The sequence below is a fragment of the Arachis stenosperma genome, chromosome 10, assembly GCF_014773155.1.
Source record: "Arachis stenosperma cultivar V10309 chromosome 10, arast.V10309.gnm1.PFL2, whole genome shotgun sequence".
In the NCBI taxonomy this organism is placed as follows: Eukaryota; Viridiplantae; Streptophyta; class Magnoliopsida; order Fabales; family Fabaceae; genus Arachis; species Arachis stenosperma.
Window position 1 is genome coordinate 130,446,518 of NC_080386.1, and position 19,269 is coordinate 130,465,786.

A 19,269-nucleotide genomic window follows, 5' to 3' on the forward strand; every position below is an offset into this window, starting at 1 on the left:
TGAGATTTGTTACTGATTTTAAATTTGATTCTCAATTCAAATTTAAATCATATATTTCACATCTGAATCCTTCAAATTTTATGAATCATATCGTAACTCAATTTGAAAACGGAATCAGTTAGGATCTCATCCAGATTTAAAAATAGAATAACTAATTATTCTCAAATCTCATTTAATATTCTCAATTATTATACTATTATTATATTTTTTGTGCTAGCAAAAAATATAATAATATTCCATCTGAATTAATATAATTATTTATTTGATCAAATCAAAATAATAATTAAATAATTCTATAGCAAAGATTAGAACACTCGTTAGTGTGTGACCCCATAGGTTCAATACTAAGCGGGTAGTAAATTAGTTATACTAAATTTACTAATCAAGGTTGGCGTCTAGCAACACTCCTCAACGACCCGATAGTATGAAGTAATATATTTTTACTAAGAACCTCAGAAGAACAAAGTATAATTCCTTTCATCTTTCCATCTCTTGGTTAACCTTTAGAGTATGGTTTAATTGTCAAACTCTAACTTGTTACCGTTATTATAATGAACTGTGAATGACTTAGGTATTAGGTATCCTGAATCAAAGTATAATAAATACATTGTTAATTACTATGACAGTCGCAGGTCAAAGGAAACTCTATTACTATGTTTATCTTGAGAATATCCTATTGACAAATATATGGTAATTATAACCATTAGGAATTCTCAAAGTGAGCCAGTTCAATGGTCATATCCCTATATGCATCATTTATATATATAATTTAATAAATGAGATCTATTAATTTTTATCCAATGAAGACCATTATATATATATATATATATATATATATATATATATATATATATTGATTTTTCCAGATTATTAATGTCTTTTTTAATAATCCTATGACCAAGAACAATTTAGATTAAATTATAAAAGATTTATCTCTCAATATTATGATCACTATCACAATAATAAATCTCTAAATTTAATCAAGGACCTTATTATATTAACATTTTAATATAATAACAATAACAAATTATTTGACACATGATTGATTGGATTGTGGTCATACTCCTTATTCCCAACACTCAGTATTAATTTTGACAAGTCGAGCTTGATTTGGATAAATTGTGACGAACAGTGGATCCAGAGTATGTGCCAGTTGTTGGGTTGTAAGGGTGATTCCTTTCCAGTCAAATACCTGGGTATCCCCTTAGGTGCAAATTCGAGGTTGGTGAAGACCTGAAAGTCTATAATAGACAAAGTGAAGGAGAAGCTCAGTCTATAGAAAGCTAAAGTCCTAAATAAAGTTGGAAAGCTGGTGCTGATTAAATCAGTTTTAAATAGTTTGCCGGTGTTTTATTTGAGTTTGTTCAAGATGCCGGGAGCTGTTGCTGAGAAATTTATTTGATTACAAAGAAGGTTCTTGTGTAGCAAGGATGATGATAGCAATGGAATGGCACTAGTAAGATGGGAAGTGGTGCAGGCCCCCTAAAAAACTAGGTGGTTTGGGAGTTGGAGATGTTATGGTTCATAAGGCAACTATGTTGTTTAAGTGGTGGTAGCAGTTTGCAAAGGAAGATTGCCTGTTGTGGAAGAAGGTGGTTTGCTCCTGTTATAATCTAAATCTTGATGAGCTACTGTCAACTCAAGTGCTACCTACTAGGGGAGACCCGTGGAAGGACATCTGCTAGCTACAAATAATGAATACCCATATAAGGGATAAGATGGTTACAGGCTTGTCCATGTAGATTGGTGATAGGCGGCGTACTCGATTTTGGGAAGATATATGCTTGCTTTGTGGATCTCTGAAAGATCAGCTTCTCAGACTTTTCTCTATTTCAAACCAATGTGGATCTGTTATAGGAAATTGTGGGTTCTGAGACGGGTTAGAGTGAATTTGGAATTTCCAATGGAGGAGAGAGCTCTTTCAATGGGAGTTGGAATTCCTGGGTCAATTACATTAGGCGTTGGGACCTGTAAAACTAATAATTAACAGAGAGGATAGGGTGGTGTGGAAATATGATAGACAATGAGTTTATTCAACTAACTCATTTGTACAGGTTTTGCAGGAGGTGGTACTCCCAGAGGAGATTACAAGCTACAGGTTCACTAAGACCATTTGGAAAGGGTTAGTTCCACCAAGAGTGGAGCTGTTTGCTTGGTTTGTCCTGATAGGTAGGGTGAATACAAAAGAATGGTTAAGCCGTTTTGGGATCATTAACCAGGAATATAACGTTGTGTTTTATGTAATAAAGATGTGAAATATGTACACCACTTATTTTTAGGCTGTGATTTTGCTTGGCATGTGTGGAATGTTTGGATATCGATGTTTGACCGACAATGGTTTGTTCCAGATTCGATGAAAGAACATTTTTTAAGGAGGATAGAGAGCAACGATTGAGATGTTTCTGTGCTATCGTTTGGAACATCTAGCTAAAAAGGAATAGAAAATTTTTCAGAATAAAAGTAAAGGTGTTGAGAAAATTACTAATATGACTGTGTTGAGTCACAACGAGTAGAAAGGTGTGGACCCCTTTAGTTGTTGATGGTTATGATAGAGATGACATAGGGATTTTTTGTTTGTCGTGTTAATTTTAAGTTTGTTGTTTTATTTGTCTGCTTTCACGGTTCCACTGTGTTGTGTTGAGCTCTTTATTTTTCAAAAAAATAAAAATTAGTCAAAAACAGTTAGAACTTATCTTATTTAGCATATAATATTTATTAATTGTTACAATAAATATATTAAATAAGATAAAATTTTCCCTTTTTTTTAATCCCCTTAATGTTACTGTTAAAATAATTAAAACAAAGAGCAACAACAAAGGACTGAAACAGAACCCAAATACAAGAAAGAACAAAAACAAGAGGAAATGAAATCACCTTTCACGCATTCTGAAACTCAAACAGATCAGATTATGCTGGAGCTCGAACACGTGACGCAGAGGTAGCTTAGATAAGGGCTAATCAGCGACGAAAGCATGGAGATACCGCGACGAAAGCTCGGTGAATTCATGGTTATGGGCTTATGGCTTTACTTTTGATAATTTTTCACGCTCATAGTATGTTTTGTGCAACATTTATTTATTCATAAGCATATTGACATTATTTCCTTTTTCTTCTATCCATGTCAATCCTCAATCCAGCCATGGTCTTAGTACTCAGCCTATTTAATCGTTTCTTTGTTTAACCTGCACCAGGTGTGTTCTCTAGTTGAAATGTCACATGAAGTCAACAAAAAAATTTGGTGGTACATTTTTTTTTGAATTTGTACTCTATCCGGATCCTAATATATCTTTGTTAATGTGTATTTTTTTTTCTTTTATAACCAATACATATTTTTATCCTAGAATATCTTTGTATTTCTGTCTTTGTACTCACTAAACATAATTCTAGAGACTCAAACGTATAATTTCTGAACAGATTTGGATCCTCTAAATTTTAAATTTTATTTTAGAGGGTAAAGTTTGATTTCTCATCCTTGAATGGTTTCTCTCTCATATTTTTTTTAGTCCCTCTATGAAATAAATAGTAAAAGATCAAACTTTATTCTCTAAAATAAAATTCAAAATTTAAAGAATCTAAGACTTTTATGAACCATGTAATTTATGTTGTTTGAATATTGTGGCTGGTTGAACCTCTTAATTAGCTCAATTATTAAGCTGAATGCTTGTAAAACAATTTATGCTAAAACCAATGTGTTGACACAAGTAAGGACTCAACATTCAGTCTCACATTTACACGAAAGACAAGAGGTTCTATCGTGACTTCAAAACTATATTTCAGCCTGAATTGCTGGGGCTAATTAGTTGGCTATGAAACTCCGTAATTAATTCATCAATTTAATAAAGACTTCGAATTTTTGTTTCCTATTGTGTATATTATATTATAGATACTGCATATATTTATGGCTAGGGATGGCAAGCGGAAAAGCCTGTCCCGTCTCGTACCATTTCGCCAGAAGTCCGCTCATTGGCGGGCTGGTCCGTCCCGCCTCGCCTAATGAGACGATCCTAAAAATCCTAACCTGCCCTGTTTAACGGCGGGTTGGCGGGCCGGCGGGCTAAACTTGCCAAATATCATTTTTTTTTAGCTATTAAATAATATATATAAAGGCATAAAAAAATATCTTATTTTTTTATTTTTAACAATTATAATTTTTAAAAGTATAAACAAATTATAATTTTTATATTCACAAACATTAAAGTCTTTATAATTATAAATATTATTCCCAAAGTAAAATAAACATAATCCAAAACATAATTACAAATATTGTCTCTCAAACAAAATAAATATAATTCAAAACACTCAATTTTCATCTTCATTCTCTTGTAAGTTGGGTTGGGTGAAGTTGGATTTTGGTAAAAAAATTGTAAAAATACCCCTTGCTAAAAAAATACTAAGCCCGGTGGATAAACCAGCCCCGCCAAAACCCGCCAAAATCCACGATTTAAGCGGTGCAAATTAGGCGAATTTTTACTATTTGACGGTTTCAATTTTCCATCCCAACTCACCTTTTTTGGCGAGTTATGCGAATCGGCCCGACAAATCTTGGCCCGTTTGCCACCCCCTATTTATGGCTGATCCTAGATTGTGTATACAAGCATAAGACGTTTCCGTTATCACATACTTATATAAGTTTTTTTCAAGTATAATTATTTTTGTTGTATTAGAAATGTATGTATTAAAACAGGTATTACACTTCTGATCTGCATTAAAATTAAATTTATATATATATATATATATATATATATATATATATATTTCACCTAATTTTTTTAAAATAATATATAATTTATTTTTTATGATGTGTCAATTCTAATTAAATAATATTTTAATATGATAATTAATTATATTTATAATTTGAGTTACTTTAATTTAATTAATATTAATATTTTAACTATAATAACACCATTTTATAACTAACTTATTATTTAAAATGAATAATTATATAATTTTTTAAAATATTAATAATCAAAGTTTGTTCTTTCATATATTGTGCAATCGAAGAACACTCATCACTATTAATGCACATATAGATATGCAGAAAGTACTAAACAATTCTGCTTCCTACACTAGCAGACAATATTGACACCATTGTTCCAATTTTACTTTTTTTTTAAATTGTGTATCATTACTTTGATCTTAAAGTGTTTCAATTTTTCTACGTTAAGATCAAGAAATTTTACATTGGTTTTAGAAAAAAATATGCACTTCAGTCCTGCTATTTTAATATTTTATAATAATGCTCTATTTTAATGAAAGCTAGTACAAAGAGAGAGTTAAATGACTTGATTTGGGGATTGAAGTTTTTCAATTTTTTGTTCTGGATTTAGTTAAGAATGAGTTGGAAAAGATAGGCTTTGATTATTAATATTTTAAAAAATATATAATTATCAATTTCAAATAATAATTTTATCACAAAATAATTTTATTATAGTTAAGATATTAATTCTAATTAAATAAAATAACTCAAGTTACAAATATAGTTAATTATTCGAACAAAATAATATTTAATAAAAAATTAATATATTTTAAAAAATAAATTACATATTATTTTAAAAAAAGTTGAATAAAATTTATTATATATATAATATTAAAAAATATTTTAAAAATAATTTGTGCACTAAATTTAATTATTTATTCTAAAGACATTAGTTTAAGAAAATATGAGGAAAAAAATTTAGTTTTAGCATTTAACTTGTATTTTCTATCATAATTTTTCACTGGTAATATTCTTAATTAGTGCTTTTAAAATATTTGTTGGGGAGACCCATTTATATAGGGGTGATAATGGATAGGATAGGGTAGAGTTTAGATCCAACTCTAATTCTACCTCCGAGTTGAAATTTTTATATAAACTCAACTCTATCATATCTGCGGGTTGAGAATATTCTAACCCTAATCTTACCCGCTCTTAATCCGCGGGTATCCGATCCTACTCGCGAGTTACAAAAAATATACAAGATTATTATTATAACTTGATGATAATTTAAAATAAAACTGATTTTTATATAAAAAAAATATTAAATTATCAATTAATGATTTTTTGAGTGGTTAAGAATCTTTTGCATTTAGTGAGAGGTTTTTGATTCAACATCCACTTAAAATATATTTTTATATAAGTATATAACATAAATATATATAGAATGTGGGTTGGTTGAGTAGGGTTGAGACTCAACCTGCACCATACCCGACCCGCACAAAAACCCTACCTGCTGCGAATTGAGTTGGCAACCCTACCCAATCGGCCAATCGGATGGGATCGGATTGAATACCCGCGAATAGAGTACATATTGCCACCCTTACATTTACACATAAAACATATTACTATTTTTGTCCTTTTCAAAATGTATGTTACAGAACCGCTTATCAAATTCGGAATATATGAAAATGTTAAAATTAATAAGCAATTATATCATGACGGTTTCCAATGTAGTCTAGGCACTGATAGCTGTGCCGGTGGACATTATCTTCTCTGTTTTCACCACCAATAATCAAGTTAGTTTTAATGAGAAAAAAAAATTACACTTATCCCATCACATTATTTTTCTTTGCAAAGTTTGAAGCTTTTAACAATTAAGAGTTAGGGAAAATTATATTATGATGGGAATAGCATGGAATTCTCATACCCTTGAAGTTGCATACAGAGTGTTAGGATGGACTGGTTTCTTTCTTTGGTCCTGCAGTTTCTACCCTCAGCTTCTCTTGAATTTCTTTAGGAAGAGGTATATAACTATATATTGTTTTTTTGTACACAGTATGAATGATCAATTTGCACCGCTTTCAATTTAATTTCAATTCCTCTGGTTTTTTGTAGTGTGGTTGGATTGAATTTCAATTATTTGTTGTTGAACAATACCAAGCACACCTTGTATCTCATCTACAACACTTCCTTGTACTTCAGCTCTTCTGTGCGGTTTCAGTATCATCTCAAATATGGCTTCGACCAGGTATTATTATATTAATTTATTATTATTTTAATTAATTAGTTAATTAATTAACTTCTCTTAAGAAAAAACTTATTTTGATTTTTGTCAAATGTTGTAGATGGTACCTGTTGCTGCAAATGATGTTGCATTCTCAACACATGCTGTTTTATTGACGGGAGTATTACTGTTTCAATGTGCAATATATGAGGTATTTTCAATATTTTGATTCCATTAATTATTTGTTAAGTTGTAATCATGTGTTGTTCTTTGTGCAGCGTGGGAATCAATCACTATCAAAAGTGACCATAGGGATCATCTCTTTGGTGTGGATTATTGTCGGAGTTTGTTCCTTCATATCACTTCCTACTAAATCTTGGCTTTGGCTTATCTCCGTTTTCAAGTGAGTGTTAATATTCAATTTAATTTCTTAAATTTGAGATCAAATTTAAATTCATCTTTAAAATTATAATTGATTTATAAAATTACAATTGATTTAATTTAGACTCTAAAATTTATAAGAGTAATTTGTATTAGTTACTCCAATAACGGCACGCTGATTTGACACGTTAACTTGTTAAGATTTGATTTATTGCTTAAGTTTCATTTGATTAAGATCTACTAGACCTCCTAAAAGCTTGGCTGCTGTTTCTCAATGATGAGAGTTTTAATAGGTCTATATCATAATAGAACTTAGGTGAAGAACCAAATTTTAGTAAGTTAATATACTAAATGAACACATTGTTAACAGAGATAAGTTTATGAACTAAGGGAATGGATCCTCTCAATTTTTTAAACAATTAAGGGAGTAAAGTGTGATCTTCTACCATTATATAACTGAGACCAAGAATAAATACGAGAGAGAACAATGAAGGGTTAGAGATCACACTATACACTCTCAATTTTTTTTTTTTAACAATTAAAAAGATCCATTGCCATGAACTAACGCAAATTATGACTTTGAATTTAGAAATTCAAATTGGGTCCATTAAAATTTTAGAGGTCGGTCAATTTAAGTTTGACATCAAATTTTAGTGACTAGATTGAATATTAACTCTCTTTTTTAATCTCTAAATATTTATTAAATCAATAAAATATGACACATTTTCTATAAGACAACACATCTTACACTACTTTGTATGCATTATGAATTTTATCAATCTAACTATTGAATTATGTCCTACTATCTTTATAATCAAGTTTATCATATTTTAAAAAATTCAAATATCAATAAATATATAATCTAACAGTCATTTGAAACTATAATATTTGTAAAATTAAAGTGATGTTTTAATGATATATCAAATTAATTTCAAAATTTATTAAATTAATCCATATAGTTAGATGTTGAAATAAATTCAACTATTGAATTGATATTTTGGTGCAGCACAATGCAAGTAATTTTGGCAGTCATCAAATATATTCCACAGGTCAGAAACACATTCTGTTGTGCTAAAAAAGACATTTAATTGGACTCACAACTGGTCCTTCTAGGTATATTTAATGAACACTTTCCAAAGTTAAGACACGAATGTGAAGTTGTTGTTTGAATCAAATAACAAATATTGTTTATCTCAAGAGCAAACCCTTGTTTTAATAAAATTATAGTCATACATTCATATATATGCATACATGAGCTCATTATTACTTCTGCTAACCTCAATTAGCTAACATTATTTATTTATTTATTATTAAAGTGAAGTGCTAAATAAAAAGATTACATTTTTGAAAGAAAAAAATCTTTTAAAAAAATCGGTTTGTGACTCTAAAAGACAACAATTGTTCAATAAAATGGCTCGGTTAAACCCATTTTTAAGAGTTAAGAGCAACTAAAAGGGATAAAAGTTTTCAAAATCATGAGGGGATCTTTGAGAATTGTACGATTAATGTTGTATATAAGAGGTCTTTAATAAATTGAGATAATTATGTATTGTTTAATCAACTCTTTGTTGTGAATTGTGTTTTTTTTTTGGTAGTTGATATAAATTTTTATATAAATAACATTTAAATTTCATTTGATACAAGAACATAGATGTAACTTATAGATGTGCAACAATCAATGTTAAAGTCAAAAGAATGTGTGTGCACATTTTTGCATATAAATTAAGACATTGATTTATTGTATATTATGATTTTTTTCTTTAATTAATTCAATTATTTTGTGAATTTATTTATTATGTACTATTGTTTTAATATTGGCATGAATAAAAATAAATAAATTGAGCTTATTTTAAAATTAAATATATTAAAGAATATTTTTTATTAAAAATATCTCAAATATAGATAAAATATTAAATATTTTCCGTACGGATACATACAGTAGTTATAATGCTGTATACAATGTTAAAAACTTATCTTGCCCATTTATATGTGATAGGTAGACTTTGATTAACCTTAAATTAATAATTTGATTAATTTTAAATACCATTGTACATTTTGTTATTGGCATAAAAGTAATTGTTGTACAATAAAATACAGGCAGTTATGAATTTCATGAGAAAGAGCACAGATGGGTTTAGCATTGGAAACGTGCTGCTTGATTTCTCAGGAGGAGTCACAAATTATGCCCAAATGGTTGCACAGTCAATTGATCAAAGTTTGTTTTCTTTTTCAATTTAATTAAGTATATAGACATATATATAGTCATTTGATTTTCTGCATTAATTTGATTATTCCTTACTTTTTTTTTCTAGATTCTTGGGTGAACTTCTCTGGTAACATTGGCAAAGTGTTACTATCCCTGGTATGTACTATATATATACTAGACCAAATCATTTTTAATATTTTTAAAAAGTGTAAAATTAGTTTTCAATTTTATTTAAACTAATTTTGCAGAGAGATTAAATTTTTTGAAATCTTAAAGGATAGAAAAAATGATTTATTATTTTATTTTATTAATGACTGTTTTGTCTAATATTTTAGATATTAAAAACTAAATTGTATTAATTTCTTTGCATAGTAATTTGTCTCTAACAAAAACTGATAAGAACCAATTTGAACTTTTTTCCCCCTTGGCATGAAATCATTGCTATGTACACATTTTCAGGTTTCTGTATTCTTTGATGTTCTTTTCATGTGTCAACACTACTTCTTGTATCCTTCAAAGAAAGCAGCATCAATTAGAGTGAAAGAGCCCCTTATTAAGTCACCACTTGGGTCACCTGTGCCATTGGAAAGAGTTTAGTTTCAAGTTATTTAAGTTTAAGCTTGTCCATATGTACAGCAAATCTGTGTTCCGTAGAAATGTTTTCATATAAAAATATAGTTAAAATATTGATATGTATTGTATTAAATTATTGAACAATTTTTAACTAATTTTATATAAAGACATTTTTGTGCGAATAATCTCTTCTTTATATAATGCTAAAAATTTTCGGGGGTTGATGTCCCTGGTTAAAACTTTAAAGAGTCTCTGTATGCATATAGTCTATGGAATTACTCAATTTTACCGTTTATAATAAGTTAATAACGGCTTCGTTAGATAGACAACTGAAAATCTAAATGTCGTAAAAAATGGATTGGAAATTTAGCTTAATGAAGTTAAAAATAAAGATATTATCTAAATGCCTTCATCCAAAATTTCCATTCAATAATTCAAAAATTTTAACCATCCATTATATCTCAATTTACCAAAGCATCAATTTCTACTCCAAACGCTTTGTTGTTGTTGTCGCTTGGTCACCAATCATCTCCCATCATTGTTGGGATTCTCATCACCGCCACTGGTTCATTAACAAGGACTTTTATCGGCATTACTCTCTTCCAGACCAGAAATGAACCACGTTGCCCATTCCTAGTGAAAATAACCATCTACTTAAGGATAAAAATAATTATCAGCATACCTAATGAATTGAACATCCAGTATATTTTAATTGCATATAACTAAACCCAATCCAATCAAATAACTATTCACATAAGAATTAAAATAACCATCTACATACATACTAAAATAACCATCTTGAACTGGCTTTTGAAGTAGCTTCAGTGAAAGGTCGTGGTGAAAATGACGCAACGACTAGCACTGATGTTGCTCCTTCAACGGTTCGACATCTATTGGCGATGGCCACCGGTGAGGATGAAGGTTCTTCTCCAGTGACTCAAGTGAAAACCACGCAATCACTAACTCAAGTGGCCATTGATGTAGAAAACCCCACAATGACTAACATTACTGCTGCTCCTTCAAACGATGAGAATGAAGGATTGGATCAAGAAGAAGAAATGATTAAGAGAGTAAAACTGTACAAACTTTGCTGACCTCGCATGAGGAGAATGAAGAGTGGCGCAAAAACAGCGGCAACAATGGATGGACGGTGGGCGGGAGGCGCGTTGCGCTGAGCGCCGGAGGAAGAGGCGCGTCCGGCTGACCAGCGGGGTGGAGGAGTGTCGGGTTGAGCGGCGAAGGGGAGGACCAGGATGAACAACAGTGTGAGTGGAGGAGTGGAAGAGGGTTGAGCAAGATTTTGAAAACCGGACTGGATTAGCCGGTTCAACCAGAAAATCGGTCACCTGTCCGGTCAGGTCCACCTCCAAAATTGTTCTACAAAAAATCGACGAAAAATCGGTCGAACCGGTAGTTAACCACTGAACCGGCCGAACCGACCGAGTTTTTACAAGTGTCGGTTTTCTCAAAAGCCACCAAACAGTGTCGTTTTGGCGTTGAGGGAGAAAAAAAAAGAAAGCTGAAGTGCTGAAAGGGTGAACCTTACCCATTACTCCAACCCATTCGAAGACACACTCTTCTATCTCAACCCTAATTTCCTCTTCCATCTTCCTCCAACAAACTCCACCGTCACTACCACAATCAACGCCGGATCCGAGCTACTGTCAGCGGATCGAAGCAGCCGTCACCGTCGCAGATCGAAGCACCTGTCAGCGGTGTTGTCGTTGTCTGGTCGTCGGTTTCTGTCAACGTTGTCGTCGGGAGAGCACAGAAGGCCAGACGACTACTAGATGCCCGACAACGACGTTGACATAGATGCCCGACTACTAGAGGACAGCAATTTTTTCGCCGATTTTTTGCAGAGTAGTTTTGAAGGTGGACCGGACCGGATAGGTGACCAGTTTTCAATTACCGATTGAATCGGCCAGTCCAGCCCAGTTTTTAGAACTTTGATATTAAGTGGAGGTTACATTACCTAACCCTAATAATTAAAATTTAAAAATTGATTATTCTGATAAATTTATTAAAATTTTAATTTTAATAATTAATTTAACTTTTTTTAAATCATTGTTTATATTGATTAACATTTTATATTGTTTACCTATATTTTTTTTTGTTTTTTTTTTGTTTTACATTTACATACTTAACATTGAAGATTTTTATTCACTATTAATCTCAGGTAAATCTTGAATTCAAATGTATATATTATAAGACAAAAAGTTTAGCTAACATATGTCTTAAAGAACATATACTAAAACTATTATTAATAAAATATTTTAAATATTTTTATTTAATAAATAAAAACAAATGTATTAAAATTTAAACGTTTTATATTTTTTTAAAAAAATTTTAATTTATCATCTTAATTATCCTAAAAACACATGTTAGATAAATTACAAGACAAAATTCATTACCACTGAATCCTAACTTAGTAGGGTTTTATGTTTTCGTTCTGTCAAGAAAAAAGGATTTTTTTTTTTTTTTTTCCTTTTGTTTCCGTAATATGCGTTATTGCGTTATGCGACATGGACCATGCGAGTGTCCTTACTCTGCCATTGAAGTCCAGCTAGTGTTTTTCCAACTTCTTTATTTAAATGTTTGAAAATATCAGCGGATATACAAATATTCCATCAATAATAACTAATAAACAACTGATTACCAATTTAGGGGGATACAAGGACGGCCCTCACGGGGCCCGTTGACATGGACTTACACGTTCATTTCTTAAAGTGTCTATTTAAATAAGTATTACGAATTTAAATTTTATATTTATAATAATTTATTAATCAAATTATAAATCTTTAAATAGAATTTTGATTATACAATAGAAAAAAAAAAAAAAGTTGCTGTTACACGGATGAATCCACAAAGCCAACGCATCTTCACGTGCTCATAGTGTCACACTACATTAACTCCCCCATATACTTTTGTTTAATTATAAATTTAAAAAAGTTTTTATAAAATTTAATCTTTAATATTAGGCTCTTAAAATACGCATGTTAGCTATTTTTTTTTCTTGCTATTTCACTGTGAAATTAAAATCGTTGGTTTGTGTTATTTCTTTTACAATAATGAAAAATGTGTTTTTTATTTCCTTTTCTATGACTCCATCATCAAATATCAAATATGATTAAGGATCCGTTTATAGATTCTTAAGTTATTTCTTTTTTATTTTTAATTTATGAAAATATATAGTATTAATATTTGATACTATTTTTAAAATTAAATTACAGTTTTTTAAAATATTATTTTAGTATTTATAAAAAAATTAAAAAAATAATTTTTTTGTAATAATTTTTTTATTAATTTTCTCTTAAAATAAATATTTTTAAAATTAAAAAATTAAATATAAAATAATTTATTTATAAATAATTTTTAATATAAATATTTATTATCTAAGTTATTTTTTTTTAAAATTTAATTAAACTGTTTAGCAGGATCTAATTATTTTTCTTTTATTCCCAATTATTTTTTGATAAGACAGACATGGTGATCAATTTGAAATCAGTTTCCACAGTTGAATATCCAACACTTAACAGAACAGATGGAACTCTTTTCCATGGGACCACAGTCACTTGTTTTAAATGTATAGGAAATTGAAATTTAATGTAAAAGTAAAATTAAAATAATACATTTTTTAAAATTATATTAAAAAGAATAAAAATTTACCTATAAATATTTTTATGTGAAATTAATAGTTAAAAATTATTATATAATTTAATATATTTAATTAAATTATTATTTAATCTTTTTTTATTGTTAACTTTATATAAAGACAATTGTATATAAATATTCGATCATTATTATAAAATTTTAATAGTTAAATTGATATTTTAATCCGTACCTGGTTTGTGAAATTTTAGAATTTAGTGGCCACCAAGCCATCCATCTCCATATAAAGTTATAAAGAAACAAGCTTCTCTAAAACTCAGACACTGTCTCAAAATCTCAACAGTGCATAGGTATTTTCATACTCTCTCTAGCATTCAATGCTAGTTTTTACTCTTTGCAGTTTGCACAGTTACATTCCTGTTTTTATTTCTGCATTCCCATTCCTTTATTAATTTTCCGCTTTTTTTTTTCTTTTTTAATTTATGTTTGAATGTTGATTTGGGAATTGTGTGTGTGTAGATTCAAAGTCATCGCTATGGATTTGGCATCCGGTGTTGGTGGCAAGATCAACAAAGCTCAAGTTCTAGATGCTGTTGATAAGTATGCCATTTCTCTTTATTTTAATAATTTTTAGATTTATATATTTAACTTTTTAGCTCTATATATACATGCAATTTGTTTCTGATATTCATACTCGCATTTTGGTTGAATTTCTGTGTGATTTCAGTAATCTGTTCACTTTTTTTTTAATTTACTCAAGTTTTCTCTGTTCTCAGTTGTTTTTTTTTTATAATTTTATTTGATAATAAATGTTGCAACATTTAGTAAAGAAATTTTTAGATTTATATTTAAATTTTTAGCTTGATAATTACACATGCAATTTGGTTAAATTTTGTGTGATTTCAGTAATATGTTCACATCTTTTTGTATTTACTCAAATTTTCTGTGTTCTTGGTTGGCTTTTGATAACTTGATTTGATTTGATAATAAATGTTATAACATTGAGTAAAGAATTTTTCTATTTCGCAATGGAAATTTGGATATTTATTCACTAATCAATGTAACATTATCAAATCTTTCTTTCAATTTTACCCTCCATACAACTTTAAGCACAACACAAAATAAAATTAGAACAGACTGTTGAAAATGTTCTGCATCTCTGTTGGTTTTGCTGCTAATATAATCGGTGTTGGTTATGTAAAATAACTTGATAATTGTTTGTTCTTAAGCCCTTAAGATTAAAGTCATATGTGCTTCAGAAAATTGGTGATTCTACTGCTATTAAATTTGGAAATTATATAAATCTCAGTTTATTTATACATACATTGGTGGACTAGTAATCTTGGTTTTGTCTGTTATTGGTCTTATTGTTCAGGTATGAGAAGTATCATGTTCACTATGGAGGAAAACAAGAAGATAGGAATGCTAACTACACTGATATGGTGAGAGATTAAGAAAAAAAAAATATATATATATTATGGCTGATGGCTCTGAACTATTATTATGGATATCTAGTTAATTTGATTATTTGCAGAAAGGATATCATAATAATGCATATTTTTCAGGTTAACAAATACTATGATCTTGCTACGAGCTTTTATGAGTTTGGGTGGGGAGAATCTTTCCATTTTGCACACAGGTCTGTTTGCTTCATTCTGCAATTTCAAATTCAATATTTTGCTGTTAATTGGGTCATGCTGATGTCTTTCTTCTCTTTCAGATGGAATGGTGAGTCTCTTCGAGAAAGCATCAAACGTCACGAGCATTTCCTTGCTTTGCAACTTGGCCTGAAGCCTGGGCAGAAGGTTTTGATATTGGTAGAAACTCAGGTGCACTTAACTTCTTGTAAAGTTGATAGTTGAGAGTCATTAAATTATTTGACAGGGTTGACTAAATTGTCATCTAACGGCTCTCAGCTATCAACTTCACATGAAGTTAACTGCACCTGAGTTTCCACCTTTGATATTTCAATAGAATAAAGTAGCATCTTGTTATTTGGTTATCTGTATATTTTTAGTAAATACTCATGAACTTTTTTAATTTTGGGCTTAGGTTTTGGATGTTGGATGTGGAATTGGAGGACCATTGAGAGAAATTGCTCGCTTTAGGTGAACAATAACTCTTCATTTTTGGCTTCCTCTCCTTTTACTCTTCCCTGCTCTGCCTTTACTGCTTGACAAAAATTGGTTAAATGAATTTTTCTGCAGCTCAACATCAGTTACAGGGTTGAATAACAATGAGTACCAAATATCAAGAGGAAAGGTATGTGTTGTGAGATGTAATGCACTGACACAAGTTTTGACTTTTGAGAAGTAATTGGCAAAACTATTTGACCTTCTGGTTCGATCACTATATCCAGCTGATGTAGGCATGTACTATCATTGTTAAAATTGTTGGAGTCTTCTCACATAAAATTTGTGCATTGATTTGAGTATTACTATGTATTTAGCACATTAATGCTTGGGAATTTTGTAGTATACTTATGAGTCTTCTAGTGTTTGATACAGAAAGTCTATCATCATAAGCTTCCTGTTAGTTGAACCATTATTTTGACCTTCTTGATGAAGTATTTATGTTGATTTTCCATATTTTCTTAAACGATGATAGTATCTATACCTATATGTAGAGAGAATTGGGGTAGTTTGATTTGAATCTTGGTTCCTCACATCTTTTTGGTCTCTCTCACATTTTTGTAAATTCCAAAATGGTCATTGTGAGAAATCGAACCTAGTTTCTTTAAGTTATATACTCTATATAGATTCTTTAACTACAAAACTATGATTATTTTTTTGTTTGTTGGGTTATATAAAAAATAATTAATAAGAAGTGTTGCTTGACGGCAACTTCAAAAGCATTTCCATCATTACAGTTTTTTGTTATTTGACAGGAACTCAATCGTATAGTTGGAGTAGACAAGACTTGCGACTTCATTAAGGTTGATACTGAGAAATCAATTCATTTTTGTTTTCCAAGTTGGAAACCTACTAGTTTCCACAACATGTGGATCCAAGATTATTGTAAAATTGTTCCTATCCAATTATATATGTTGGATATTTATTTTCGGAAAAGCTTATATAAAAATGCATAAGACATAGCTTTTGGCTAAGAGTAGCTTGATAATGCAGGCTGATTTCATGAAAATGCCTATTCCAGACAACAGTTTTGATGCAGTATATGCAATTGAAGCCACCTGCCATGCACCTGATGCTGTATGTGACCGTAATTCATACACTTACGAACTTTTTATTCTTACTTCTTTTGCAAGCTATCAATGATTATGGATCAATTTTCAACATAACCTTACATATAACTGCATGAAGTAAATGTGTTAGCAGTAAATTTCAACAATGATGAAATTTTTATGTGCTAACATATTTAAACCTCATGAATTTGGAATAGTATGGATGCTATAAAGAAATTTACAGAGTGTTGAAGCCCGGCCAATGTTTTGCTGCATATGAATGGTGCATGACCGATGCATATGATCCCAATAACCAAGAACATCAAAAAATAAAGGTAAAATATGGACGAAACGAAGATGTTATCTATTAATTCTTTGGAAACAACTTCATGTTTTGTAATTCAATACGTAAAATTCATTGTTGCAGGCAGAAGTTGAGATTGGTGATGGTCTTCCAGACATTAGGTCGACTGCAAAGTGTCTTGAAGCTCTTAAGCAAGCAGGTTTTGAGGTGAACAATAAAATCTTACTAGTTATCAATTTCGACGATATTGTTATTTGATTTTCTAAACGATAGACTATTGGCTAAGAGGAGAATCATTCCTTTTCTGTATGAAGATAATATGGGAAAAAGATCTTGCAAAGGAGTCTCCTGTTCCCTGGTACCAGCCTTTAGACAAAAATCACTTCTCACTGAGTAGCTTCCGTCTAACCGCTGTTGGACGATTTTTTACCAGAAACATGGTATTGTTACTCAACACCATAGCTATTTTTTTATTCGTTTTAAGTATTCGGATTTAATTCCACTCTATTGTGATTTGGCAATTAGGAGAGTAGATTTTGCCACTTCCAAATTGAGAATGTCATTTCCAAATTGAGACATCTTAATCTCAATTACCAAACATATTTATTTCAAATTTTCATCAAGTTAGAGTAGCATTATCAATTTTAGAGTGGCATACTAGCATTATCCTCTCCTTGAAATTGAAATGTTAATTATATATTGTATTTTATTTGTATTATTTATGTGGATAAAAATTTCAGCATTACTTAACGAAGTATGTGAATCATCGTCAATCAAGTGCCATTTTGCAATTTAAAATCCTCTTGTGTCTATTAATTAAGCAAGACATGTCTCATATTGTAAAGCTATTGCTTGAGACCTCTTATATAAGATAAGATTTTTTGTATTACTCAATTTGATATTAGTTTCAGTCTTTCAGACCATGAATTTGATTTATTTGTAGGTCAAGGCTTTGGAATTTGCTGGATTGGCTCCAAAGGGGAGTCTAAGAGTTCAAGATTTTCTAGAGAAAGCTGCTGAGGGACTAGTTGAAGGCGGAAAGTAAGTTTCTCGTTTATCCACATTTGAAGCTTATATATATTATATACTTGTTTCAATTGGAGCTAAGGTTGGGATGTTCTTAATTCTTAAACCATTCCTGCCAATTCGGCTCCGATTGATTAGTGTCTCAGATACAAAAATACATAGACATAGAGATGCACAAAGATGTTTAGTTGCACAGAACAGAGATGGCGAGAAACACGATTGAACTGAAATATAATGTCTCAATGTGTATCATCTTAAAAGGAAGGATAGTGGTATCTCTCTCAGTGACCTCATCCGATCTTGATCTCGTATCTCATTCTCATTCTTGACTCTTAAGTTGGAAGGACACTAATATGAAAACATCTGAGTTTCGATCGAAGCACATCAGAATCAAATGTGATTTGGTTTAATCTAACAACAATTCTCACTAGAGGAGGACTATCTGAAACTTGACTTGCTTTTGTTACCTTTTTTCAATTTTCAGGAAAGAGATATTCACACCTATGTACTTCTTTTTGGCTCGGAAGCCTCTTTCGGACAACAACTAAAGTGGTGACGCGAATTGCATTCTGTAGTAAGGACTTCAAATCTTGGATTGTGTTTTTTTATGGCCTTATTAGAGTGATGTTGCCTGTTTTAAGTTATTTTGTGTCTTGATTTTGATTCTAGTTGGTGGTAATTAAGTAGGTTGAAGACTCACATGCAGTTGTCTTTATGTGAAGTTGATAGTTGAGAACCATTAGATGGTAATTTAATTAAACTTGTCAAATCATCTAACGGTTCTTAAATATCAACTTCACATGAAGACAACTATATGTGAGTTTCCAGCATTAAGTAGAGATGGCTTTGAATTTTCTCAATGGATGGGTGATCACTTATCATGTCATATTTATGTACCCTATGCAGTGTAAGAACATAAATAAGAAAGAAACTATGTGATTTCTAACCCACTTAGGGAATTCATTGTCTCTATGTTAAATCTTTATGAAATCCAATTCCTTATTTATTTTATTTTTCATTTTTTATTTTTTGGTTTTAACGAGTTGATGTGTATTCTGATGCATAC

The 19,269-nt window shown here is 30.4% G+C and overlaps 2 protein-coding genes across 2 annotated transcripts; both read left to right on the forward strand.

Annotated features, from left to right (window-relative positions):
• The first annotated feature begins 6,597 nt into the window (after positions 1 to 6,597).
• On the forward strand, positions 6,598 to 10,104 carry LOC130957747 (cystinosin homolog). Its single transcript, XM_057884593.1, has 8 exons — positions 6,598 to 6,719; positions 6,812 to 6,944; positions 7,042 to 7,131; positions 7,199 to 7,323; positions 8,308 to 8,350; positions 9,399 to 9,516; positions 9,614 to 9,663; positions 9,967 to 10,104. Exons 1-8 carry the CDS (start codon positions 6,598 to 6,600, stop codon positions 10,102 to 10,104), a joined length of 819 nt encoding a protein of 272 aa, XP_057740576.1.
• Positions 10,105 to 13,932: 3,828 nt separating this feature from the next.
• LOC130955200 (cycloartenol-C-24-methyltransferase-like) lies at positions 13,933 to 19,214 on the forward strand. Its single transcript, XM_057882021.1, has 14 exons — positions 13,933 to 14,042; positions 14,212 to 14,292; positions 15,068 to 15,134; positions 15,258 to 15,331; positions 15,413 to 15,497; positions 15,745 to 15,800; positions 15,900 to 15,954; positions 16,580 to 16,627; positions 16,818 to 16,901; positions 17,092 to 17,208; positions 17,301 to 17,384; positions 17,492 to 17,617; positions 18,121 to 18,218; positions 18,688 to 19,214. The coding sequence occupies exons 2-14, from the start codon at positions 14,228 to 14,230 to the stop codon at positions 18,749 to 18,751; spliced, it is 1,023 nt and encodes a 340-aa protein (XP_057738004.1). The 5' UTR covers positions 13,933 to 14,042; positions 14,212 to 14,227; the 3' UTR covers positions 18,752 to 19,214.
• Positions 19,215 to 19,269: the final 55 nt, after the last annotated feature.

Excerpts from the sequence above, each read along its gene's own strand:
- LOC130955200 (XM_057882021.1), top strand. The coding sequence starts at position 14,228 with ATGGATTTGGCATCCGGTGTTGGTGGCAAGATCAACAAAGCTCAAGTT. Across the intron at positions 14,293-15,067 it reads GTTCTAGATGCTGTTGATAA|GTATGAGAAGTATCATGTTC; the intron begins GTATGCCATTTC and ends CTTATTGTTCAG. Across the intron at positions 15,332-15,412 it reads TCTTTCCATTTTGCACACAG|ATGGAATGGTGAGTCTCTTC; the intron begins GTCTGTTTGCTT and ends CTTCTCTTTCAG.
- LOC130957747 (XM_057884593.1), top strand. The coding sequence starts at position 6,598 with ATGGGAATAGCATGGAATTCTCATACCCTTGAAGTTGCATACAGAGTG. Across the intron at positions 7,132-7,198 it reads TTCAATGTGCAATATATGAG|CGTGGGAATCAATCACTATC; the intron begins GTATTTTCAATA and ends TTCTTTGTGCAG. Across the intron at positions 8,351-9,398 it reads TCATCAAATATATTCCACAG|GCAGTTATGAATTTCATGAG; the intron begins GTCAGAAACACA and ends AATAAAATACAG.